This window comes from Sapajus apella, unplaced genomic scaffold (assembly GCF_009761245.1).
Source record: "Sapajus apella isolate SASKATOON/1434 unplaced genomic scaffold, GSC_monkey_1.0 scaffold45, whole genome shotgun sequence".
Classification (NCBI taxonomy): domain Eukaryota; kingdom Metazoa; phylum Chordata; class Mammalia; order Primates; family Cebidae; genus Sapajus; species Sapajus apella.
In genome coordinates, this window is record NW_022436985.1 from 4,546,931 (window position 1) to 4,558,975 (window position 12,045).

Below are 12,045 nucleotides of genomic sequence, written 5' to 3' on the forward strand. Positions count from 1 at the left end.
TATATATATATATATATATATATTGAAGGCAGTCAAGAGTAGAAAGAGAGAGAGTAACTGAACCTCTACGGCTGCAATCCAGAGGAGAGATAATTGTGGCTAGGAGCAAGATAGTGAGTGGAGCTGGGGAAAATGGAAACAAAGGCTGTTTTTTGTTTTTGTTTTCTGCTGCTGTGGCTGAAAAGACAAAATTAAAAAGCCTTGAGTTTAGAAGAGATTGTTGGCTTTGGTCTTTTTCTCACCTCCCCATCCACAAATCCTATCAGTCTACCTTCCAAATATGTGTTAGATTTATTACATTTTTAAAACATAGAACCTGAGGAAGAGTTTACCAATCTATCTGAGTCAACAGATACAGCAAGGTCTATTTGTTTTTCCTGCAGCACAGTCTTGAATTCATTTTCTTGGTTCATCTTCACAATAGCTTCATTCCACTGATGTGGACACTGTGACTCAAAGAGGATTTAAAACTCTTTTAGGCTCACATGGTTATTAAATGTGTCAGCAGTATCCGTAACTAATATCACTGATGTCACTAAGGATGAGAGAATCATGGAAAAATTTTGAGGTTGAATACAAGAAAACAAGGGACTCACATTAGATTTTCAGAGCTTTTCAGTAAACCATGGACTTTAACAACTGAAAATGAGGAAAGCATAAAAAATTAAGAGACTGGAAATCGAGACTTGAAAAGTGTGGAAAATGTTTGGAATGGCCATGGAGGATTCAAATAAAAGATAAATACCTAATGAATTAAAGGACACTGGACATATCAGTGAAAGCTCTATTGACATTAGCTACTAGGGCACTGAAATGAACTTCATCAGCCAAGTGTCATGACCGGCTGCATCAACAGCCTGCAATCTGTGTGCAGGATCCTAGACAGCAGGAGTGGGGATGAGCACAGGAGGCATAGAAAACGAGCAAGAGCTTGAGCAAAAAATATGCTTATTTTGAGCTGACATGGTGTGGGAATTCTCTTCCATCATTTTCACTATTTATTAGAGGCCATGGAATTTTGCCTTTCTTAGATACTCAAGGAATCTGGTTTTTTTTCTTTATTAATGAGACTCTATGTATGCTATCTCCATTCTTGTTTTGTATTGTTTTGTTTTATGTTGTCAGTTACATGTGCTTTCTGAGGTCTTAGCACCTCCTTCTTTGAAAACTTTGAGGCCTGGCTAAATGTTTCTCTTCACACAAAAACCTACTAACCTCATAATAGATTTCAGAATCAATGTAGATGTTCCTTACAACAATCATTTTGGGCCATGATTTAGATATAATTTATTTTCTAAAGTGGTTTTAGGTTTTTAGAAAAATTGAGCAGGAGGTATGAATTATTTCCCCTTTTACTAATAGGTCATATTGATGCAGTTTATTTGTTACAACTAATGAACCTTATGATCAATATTGGAGAAGAATCTCACTCTGTCATCAAGGCTGGAGTGCAGTGGTGCCATCATAGCTCATTACAGCTCAAACTCTTAGGCTCAAGGGATCCTACCACTTCAACCTCCCCAATAGCTGGGACTAGTGGCATACACCACCATGCCTAGCTAATTAATTTTTATTTTTATTTTTATTGTTTTGTAGAGGCAGGGTCTCTCTGTGTTGTGCAGGTTGTTCTCAAACTCCTGGCTTCAGGGATCCTCCCAGCTTGGTCTCCCAAAATGTTGGGATTATAAGCATGAGCTACCTTGCCTGATTAATGAACCAAAATCAATACATGATTATTAACTAGAGTGTATAGTTTACATTAGAGTTCATTCTTTCTATGGGTTCTGACAAGTGCACAGTGTTAGCAGTGTAGTCATCACAGTATCATCCAAAATAGTTCTACTGCCCTAAATATCTCCTATGCTTCACCAGTTCATTCCTCCCTCCCTCACCCCATTGTGAGCTATTTTAAACTCCAGTTTCTTTTATCTTCTCTAACATTCTGCCATGAACCGCAAGGTCAAACTCTAGAACTTACACATTTCAGTCTCTGGTTATCTCTTTCTAACCTACTCTTTCACATCTTCACTCATCCTTCACCTGTTTTTCAACTTCTTTTAATCTTCTGATTAATTTCCACATTAATTTTCCAAAATTTTGTCCAGTTCCTATGTCTCTGATCACGGCTATGCTTCCTTGAACATTTAAGGTCTTCTTTCATCTCACTTAATTCCCTTGCCAAGTTTATTCACCATGTCTCAACCTTGATATGAATGTTTTCATCTCTGCTCCTAGACTTGGGCATTCAATCTCAGCTGAAGAAAATCACACTGTTATGTAGACTAGCAGCAGTGAAAAAGTGTCAGTTTCATATAAACCTCAGCTAAGTCTTTAGTGCCACTGATCTATTCTTTTTATCTATTCTGATTTAACAGTCACTTTCCCTTTCCTCAATGTCTATTTCAATCTTTACCACTCTCCTGGAGACTGTTACATAATACATATTCCCACCACTGTCAACACACTTAATCTCCAATTTTTTATGAAGAAATTTGAAGTAATAAGAAAGTACCTTCCTCAATTTTCCAATCTCTTGCCTATCTATTATTAACATACACATTCTCATCATATTATTTTCAGTATCAAAGTAACATCTTTACCTCATTGAAATCAATTTTCAGTTTAATCATTTTTGATGGAGTAGAATCTGTTCTGGGATATTTATCCTTCACATATTAACTGGTTTCCTTATATTAAATTTTCCTTCTTTCTTTTTCTTCCTTAGCTTATAATTTAACTCAAGTCTCTGTTAACTTAAAAACAAACAAAAACAACCCAAACCCATGACCCTTCCAAGTATTATCTCTTTCTTTCTTCCCCTCTCCATCCACAATTTCTGAAAGAATAATACATATGAATGTCATTTTCACCTTTTCGCATCCAAGTTTTTCCATCATCTTTTGCAGTCTGGCTTTTGCTCCCATTTTGCTACCAAAAGAGTTCTGGCTTGAGTAGCCAACAACTCCCAAATGGCCAGTCTAGTGAACATTTGGCAGTTCTCATCATCAACATCTCAAATAGTTCTGACATTGCTAGTCATAGTTTATTTTTTGAAACTATCTTTTTTTTTTTTTCATAAATTCTCTTCTTTTGTCAATTCTTAAGTGACAGCTTTCTTTGAGTTTCTTCCTAAGATTAGCCCAGTGATCCTCTAACTCCATGTGTTCTTTTTGGCAATCTGATGCACTTTCATGCTTTCAACTACCGCCCACAGGTTGCTGACTCCCAAATGCATATACCTCTTATTGTACTTTCACAGTGAGCTTCAGAATGCTACATATCCAGCTCACCCTATTCTAAACTGTCCTCCTCCTCTAAGTCTTTTTCAGCAATTAGTTACACAACCATCCTTTTATGTATTTGTACTATGAACCGATGAGTTATCCCAGACTCCTCCCTTATCCATACCTTGGTCATTAAATTTTGTTTATCTACCTCCTTTTCATCTCTAATTTCTTATCTTTCTTTCTATTCACCACATTAGTATAGTACGACAGATTCTTGTCACTTTTTGCTTGGAGTGCTGCAAAATTCTCTTAAATTTTGGCCCACTTTCCATGCTACTTCTAACCTTTCTACCTTTACTTGTACTCTTGTGTCAGTCAGTAGACATCCTTCACTTTCTGCCAATCCCTCTTTACCTAGATAATTACTACTTTTGTCATCAGGCTACATTTCTCCTCCTTTGGGAAATTTACCTTTACTCTACCTTTCTTGTTGCTTTCTTTCTCCATCATTGCACCTAGTACATTGTATTATAATTATCTAGTTTAATCTCTGTGTTTCTCATTAAGACATGGTCACTTCAAGGGCAAGAACCATGTTTATTTCTTTGCATCTCCAGTGCCTAGCACAGTACATAGCACATAGAAGCCATCAATGAAATGTTTTCATGATCAATGTCTATGTCTTACTCACACTTGTATCCCTCCATAGCACTTTGATCACGCAATGTGATTAACACTTGTTAAGTGGTGTATGTTTTAAAATATTTAAAAATATTTATAGGCAGGGGGCAGGCACTAATGCCAGTAATTCCAGCACTTTAGAAGGCTGTGACAGGTAGATTACCTGAGATCAGGAGTTTGAGACCAGCCTGGCCAACATGGTGAAACCTTCTCTCTACTAAAAATTCAAAAATTATCTGGGCATGGTGGCATGTGCCTGTAATCCCAGCTATTTCAGAAGGTGAGGGAGGGGAATCGCTTGAGCCCAGGAGGCAGAGGTTGCAGCAAGCCGTGATTGCACCGCTGCACTCCAGCCTGGGCAACAGAGTGAGACTCCATCTCTAAATAAATAAAATAAAATAATAGCCCTTTGTCAGATGGGTAGATTGCAACCACACTGAGATATCATCTGAGGTCAGTTAGAATGGCAATCATTAAAAAATCTGGAGACAACAGATGCTGGAGAGGATGTGGAGAATAGGAACACTCTTACACGGTTGCTGGGAGTGTAAATTAGTTCAACCATTATGGAGGACAGTGTGGCGATTTCTCAAGGATCTAGAAATAGAAATTCTACTTGACCCAGCAATCCCACTATTGGGTATATACCTAAAGAACTATAAATCGTTCTACTATAAAGATACATGCACGCATATGTTCATTGCAGCCTTGTGTACAATAGCAAAGAGCTGGAACCAACCCAAATGCCCATCAATGATAGACTGGACAAAGAAAATGTGGTTCATATACACCATGGAATACTACACAGCCATAAAAACGATGAGTTTGTGTCCTTTGTAGGGACTTGGATGAATCTGGAAACCATCATTCTCAGCAAACTGAACCAAGAACAGAAAGCCAAGCACCATATGTTCTCAATCATAGGTGGGTGTTGAACAATGAGAACACAAGGACTCAGGGAGAAGAGCATCACACACTGGGGACAGTTGGGGGCGGGTAGGGGAGAGACAACGGGGGTGGGGAGGGAGGGGAGGGTGGGGAGGGATAACATGGGGAGAAATGCCAGATACAGTATGCACCTAAAGTAAAATAAATAAAATAAAAATAAATAAATAAAATAATAAAATAATAAAATATGTATAAGCCTCCCGGTGAATGTATGTTTTCTATTCTTAATACATTGATGAATTAAAATACCCATTATAGAAATTTATTTACCTAGTAAATCTAAAGAATTGCCAGACTTTGTGTCAACAATGAAAAATGAGGAAAGCTGTGTAGCCCGGGCAGCTGATTTATTCTGTTTAGTCTTGGGAACATTTTATTCCTCAGAAAATGACATTACTGGCATTATAATCACTAAATAGTATCATATTATACTCCAATATTATATTTCTACCTTCAGAAACATTCTTTACTCTCATGAAACCACGTGGGTGGGAGCAATGACAAAAAAGCCTAGAGTTACATTAGAATTTAAGAAACTGAGATAGGATTCTCAATGGTGCCATATTTTAACATGGAAATATCACTATTAATAGTAATGTGCTAAGTATAATACTTTTTCCTAATTTTACAGATTTACAATTTAGTCCATTATTCTTCCTTTTTTTCCATTTTCCTGGGTTCTGGCTTTATTCCATTATTAGATCTATTTTCCTTGGGGAATAAAATTCTTGTCATATAATTTAGCATTTGATAATCAGTTAGTATGTTGATATGAAGAGATTTAATTTCTAGGTGGCTGAAACTCCCAGGTAAAATTACGCTGAAGGATTATCTACAGGTTATTATTAAATCCAAAACTACCAGTCATGTTCTTTGTGTAAAATAAATCTTCCATTGTATTAATCATCAAGCTTTTTCCTTCATATAATCCTCAAAGGAATTTTTTATATATGTACCTCTCCACATTTATAATTGACATATTAATTTTGCAATCATTTAGACAATTGTAAAGGGTGCAATTTACAGACAGTATTGATCATTACCTGTTTTTTCTTAAACCTATACCTACCATTTTCTACTCTGCTATATACTGTGAGCCTTACAGGGATGGGAATCTGCAAACCACATTTCCCAGGCTCCTTTGCCATCTGGCTTCTCTATAATTTCCACCAGAGGGAAACCATTTAAGATATCAGACAGGAAAGGAAAGAAAAGAGCCTTCTGCTTTAAATGATTATTTCAGTGGCTGCAATAGTAGTGGCAGTAGGTGATTCTCGATTCCAGCAGCTAGGGCACAGGCAGCAACTTTTTGCCAATTCCAGCTCTGACCAAGGTGCATATGTCTGGCAGATACAGTCAACTGGCACATCAGTAGCACCAGAGATCTGTGTTTTACTCTTTTCTTTTTGCTTTTCCAGTGTCCTACTCTGTTATTCTTTTGCTCTTTCATTCCTTCTAGCACATTTGTGATCAACCCTCCATATTAAATTCTCCTCTTTTCAAAATTCTAGGAATGGTTTTCATTTTCCTGAGTGAACATGGGCACTGACTTATGTTTATTGTGTTGTAAATATTGACAATTTAAAATTGTCAAGTCACTTTCAAAATTATATCCGTTAGAATCGAAGTATCATAATGGTTTGACCTCATGCTTTAATAGGTAGAATATTTATATTATTTTATTTTATGCTTGAATTATATTTATGTTTTGCTCCACTCTCACAAAATTGTAATGCAAATACAATAGCAATGTATGTTTGAAAGTCTTTTCTTGGATCACCAAAGTATTTTTGCATAAAAATATGCATGCAAATTAAAATTAAAATCTTTATTAAATAACTGGTGACTATAAGGTACTAGGTATAAAACTTTTTTTGGATCGAGTCATGATTAGATTAGCATATAATCTATTGATTCGGTGTCTACAAAAATAAAATTTTATTAGAAATGCATCTTACAATGTTTTGGATAGAGCTTTGTTAAAAAAAATAATTTAGGCATCCATGGGTCAATGCTAATTATGGTTTAAATGAGGTAGAGTTTCACATCAAGATTTAATTTCTGTATTTTTTTACTTCATAGAAATCTTTTTCACACAAATGAACATATGAAAAAAGAAATTTTTAGTTTCTATTTCAAAATGTCACTCAACTCCTTGAAATTTTTTTGTACTAAATATACTAGCTTGCCCCTTGGAAAGTCTTCTAGTATCCCTAAATACTCCACTTTAAAAGCTGCTGACTTTAAAGCTACCCAAAGAAGAAACTACATCACAAAACATCCAACTGTATCTAACTCAGAGTTATCTTTGTTTTTAATTTTATATTTTGGTACTTCTATTCCAAACTTGATATGCTTGTTATTTCTTATATAAAGTTCTCTGTGGGCCTCTCTTCCCTTCTAAACTAGGAGAAAGTAATTTCTCAGTTACATTAACTCACCCTTAACAATTTCTCCTGTGCTAAGCAGAAGATATCTCTCATTTATCTATTTCACATATTTTGGCAGGATTTCTGTTTTCGTAAGTGTTAAGAACAGATTATTTGCAGAAAATTGTAAAAGTAGTGAGGCAGAGAAGTACATAGGATACTTTAGTATATTATTAGTTTTTAAATAGACTCCATATGTACATCATACAAATCATTCACTCTCTCTCTCTCTCTCTCTCTCTGACTGCATTTTCCTCTCTTTAAAGTATGTATGTACTGAACCACTGACTTCTGGTTTTATTGGGAAAGCTCTCTAACTTGAGATCGACACCACTCTGAAGCTTTAGTTTCACCCCTGGAAATTACTCTGTAATAATCATATGAATTCAGAGCTCACTTTCTATCGTTTCTTCTTTGACTCTTCTTTAATGTGATGGTTTGTCCATAATCACTATGACACATAATTTCACAAGGTGAAACATTATTTTAGTTTTGGTAGCCCCTTAGGCAAACATTGGTTAATCCTGTTATTTTTTAAAGTCTTATTATCATGTACAGAGATATTCATTGGCAATATTTATTTAAAATATACTTAGATTTTAAAAATATGTATATTATTGGAAGGTATAATAACAACAATAAGCTTGTTTTTCTGGAGTGCCATCATATTATTATTATGCCATTTCAATAGTGTCTTTCGCTTTACAGGGGTAAATACACCTCATAAAGTTTGAATATTATGAATTTTCTTGGAAAGCTAAATTATTTTATAGTGTTTGATTAAAATTTCATTTATGTAATTGAATTAACATTTGTAATTGTAAAAACTTACGTCTTTACTGATAACAGTTAGAATACAGTTAGGGAATGTTATGTACCTTTATCTTGATAGTCATTTTCTAATGTTGGCTGTTCTTTCCTTCTTGAAATGTTATTTTCTGTTGGTATTCATGCAACCCATTTTCTCAATTTTCTTTTAATCTCTCTACCTACTCAAACTAAGTCCTTTTGTAGGTTTCTTTTCCACCTGTTTAATAGTTTTCCCAAAGCCCAGTCAGTGTGGCTAAATATTTGCTTGAACAAAGTCAGAACCTAGTTGCAATAAATAGTTTTATATTTTTTTCTGTCTAAAAATCATGTCAGTTTCTTTAAGCCTCAATTTTTTGTTTACAAAAAGACTCCCTCTAAACTATAAATAAATACACAATAATGACGTGATCTTACAGGCAAATAATATGACGATTTTTTTTGTGAAGAACATACTATTTCTCGTGTATGACTGTTATGCAATAAACTTATATTTTCAAAACATTGTAGTTGGAAATGATCTTACCATTAACACACTTGGACGTCTTACTTTATAGGTGAAAAAGCAAGTGTCCAAAATTTAAACTAACTAGTGCAAGCACATATAACAAATTAAAAACAACACCAACATACTAATTTGAATGCTTTTTATGTTTAATTTGCATCTAGCAAGTATGGTTTATTAGCATAATAACTCATTAAGGATTTTAACCACTATATAGAATAAATTTGTATAATGCCTTTTCTTTACAGTGATTTTAATATGATTGCTAATCTGGGTTCAGATCAGGAAAGAGCCCTTAGAAATATAAAGGTAGAACCCTGAATTTGGGAGTTTTTGTTTGTTTGCTTGTTTTGAGACAGAGCCTTGTTCTGTCACCCAGGCTGGAGTGCAGTGGCGTGATCTCTACTCACTACAACCTCCACCTCCCAGGTTCAAGCAATTCTCCTGCCTCAGCCTCCTGAGTAGCTGGGACTACAGGGACACGCCACCACACCCAGCTAATTTTTGTATTTTTAGTAGAGATGGGGTTTCGCCATGTTGGCCAGGTTGGTCTCGATCTCTTGACCTCATGATCCACCCACCTCGGCCTCCCAAAGTGCTGGGATTACAGGTGTGAGCCACCATGCCCAGCCTGTGAGTTTTAAAAGAACAGAAGATAAAGTGGAATGATTTTAATAAGAAGGAAGAGGACTGATGATTGCCCATTTTGTATTAAAAATAATGATATTAATGTTTTCGCAATAAAATTCTATATGTAACTTATTTATTAAATAGACCAAATTCAATAGGATTTTATAGAATATAGAAAAAACTTTGTTATTTTTCCTACCACTGCCTTAAGAAACCTTTTATTCTACTCGTTTCCATTCCTTGCAAATGATTTAGGTTAGATCCTTTAGGTTTCTGAGTTCTTTAAAGCATTTGAGAAATTGTACTAATTCTAGCAATGATTGACTAGTTTGTATTGGACTAGCCCTATAAAAATGAAAATTGTAAATTCAGGATCAAATTGAAAAAAAAAAAATAGAAGGGACTGGAGAGCAACCCAAAGCAGGCAGAAACTACAGGGTATTCTGCACTTGAAAATGGTACGTGCACTGGGTGGTGCCCTCCTTTGTAAGGCTTATTCATCGAGGACCTACCTCAGTTCAGGGGATATGAGGTGGACAGAGCTCAGGTAGAAAGTCTGTCTTTAACTACCTTGTAAGAGGATGGAGTTTGAATCAGCTATATTCTCCAGAAATCGAAAAGGGAAACAGAAGAAGGAGGATGCCACAGAAGAGTTACTACGTGTTACTATTCAGCTTCAAGGTGTTACCATTGAATCTTTAGGAATGAGACAAATAAATGGATTCTTACCTTAAAGACTAGTTCTCCTACCAAGCCATTCCATGTCCCATCTTCTTGTGGGCTTCCATATTTGTGATCCGGTGCTATATAAATTTCATAGTTAAAACCCAGGTAGTTAGATAAGGCATCCAAAACGTCAATGGAGAAGCCCTGGTATTTCTTCGGCTTACCCAAGACATTTTCAGAGACCATCACAAAAGGTTCTTCCTACATGGAAATAAGAGAAATTTCTGATGTCAATCCAAATGCTTTCTAAAAGCAAAGATGAATTCTTCAGAGAGTTTTGCTTATTAAATCTAAAAATTGCTTTATACTTTGGAAGGACCAACTCAGGAATGTAATTCATGCATTATTAATGAATCATACTATTTAACAATGCTTAATCATCCAATTTCTTATCATCTCCCTTTTAATTATTACCATATCAAAAATTAGATAAAAGTGACTAAAAACTTAGGGTCCATGAGTTTATTTTCCCTGCCATCTGAGGACAAATCTGAGATTACTCAATAACGAAGCATTTAACAAACTATAAATTTGTCATATTTATCATTAGGCATTTATTGTCTGTAAATCATGTAAATTACATACAATAAAATTATAACAGATATAATCTACATAAAACTCTGAAAATATCAAGAAATTCTAAGAACATATAATTTAGTTGCAATTAATAATATTACATTTACTGGGAGTTATTCACTAAGTAATTTTGTGACTTTGATATAAACACATTTTATTGCAAAAATAGCTTCTTTATGACTGCTATGAGAAATTCACTAATCTTTTCAATAAACTGTCTAATTTAGTAAATTTAGGAAATTGGTTTCTGCTTCTACTTCTTTTATCTTTTCCCATTTTTATCTTCTTAAAGCTAACAAATAGGCCCCTTTCACTTTTGAGAACACCTGCTGTTAAGAGAGCTCGATTGATTTGAAACATGCTGGCAGACTACAGAAAATTAGATAATCTATTCCTTAATTTCCTACACTTGTTCAGAAATCTTTCAGCAACAGTAATATTTACAGATAACCATTCATAGTCTGTCCAGCCCTCTGGCCAGGCTAAAATCTCTCCTTGTATATAAGCCGGAATACCCAAAGATATTTTTTGTTTGTTTGTTGAATCATTTTTCCTCAGGGACTCACAAAATAGCCTTCATAATGCTTTCATTTTGGCTTTTATTCAAAGACACTATAAGTAGCTTATAAAAATCACTGCACCTGCACCTGTTATAGGAATATTATCAACCATAATATACAGCTTTCTCCCTAAAAATTACCATGAGATAAATTTTGTAATTGTTCAGGGTCAAAGGGCTTCATTCATCTCAGAACTGTATTTTTCAAAATGATGAAAACAACATGACCAATTATTGAGGTATTGCTTTTCACTTTGGCTATCCAAAAAATCAGTACTTAAGTTTGATGTTCATCTAAAACTATGTTGATATTGTAGTATTTATGACATTTATTTAATCTTGGTTATCTAAAGTACTTACATTTTCTAATTTTGAAAATATTTTTGTTTCGCTGTTTATATGTTATTTTAGAGTAAAATGAACCAGTAAATGGACAGTTAGTAGGGCAGGTTACTGCTAGTTGTCCTCCTGGGGAGTTCTCTTCTTCTCTAATTATAATTCTTTAAAATTTTACCACTATAGAGAATAAAGACAATCTGTAGTCCTACTTCAGGCGAAGTGGTTTGCTTCATGGCCATGTGACTAATTCTGGCCAATGTGATGTAAGCACAGTGGTTTGTGTCACATTTCTTGTTATTTCTGCTGTCTGCAAACCAGAAAAAACACACAATGGCTGGTGTTCTCATAACTATCTGAGACTACAGACAGCAAAGAAAGGAGAAGACAATGTCCCTGACACCTAAAATGCCATACAACACTTGGGTCAACTTGCTATAGCTGTAGAAAAAGCAAGAAAGAAAGAAAGAGAGAAAGAGAGAAAGAAAGAAAGAAAGAAAGAGAAAGGAAGGAAGGAAGGAAAGAAAGAAAGAAGGAAGGAAGGGGGGAGAAAAAGAAAGAAAGAGAGAGAGAGAGAAAGAAAGAAAGAAAGAAAGAAAGAAAGAAAGAAAGAAAGAAAGA

The 12,045-nt window shown here is 34.9% G+C and overlaps 1 protein-coding gene across 3 annotated transcripts in view; it reads right to left on the reverse strand.

The window, feature by feature from the left end:
• Positions 1–12,045, reverse strand: part of GRID2 (glutamate ionotropic receptor delta type subunit 2) — a 1,512,615-nt gene that overhangs the window by 361,470 nt on the left and 1,139,100 nt on the right. For all 3 annotated transcript variants that reach the window (XM_032239845.1, XM_032239843.1, XM_032239844.1), the window contains one exon: positions 9,957–10,154. In XM_032239845.1, coding sequence (XP_032095736.1) covers positions 9,957–10,154 — 198 coding nt within the window. The remainder of the gene's footprint in view (positions 1–9,956; positions 10,155–12,045) is intronic.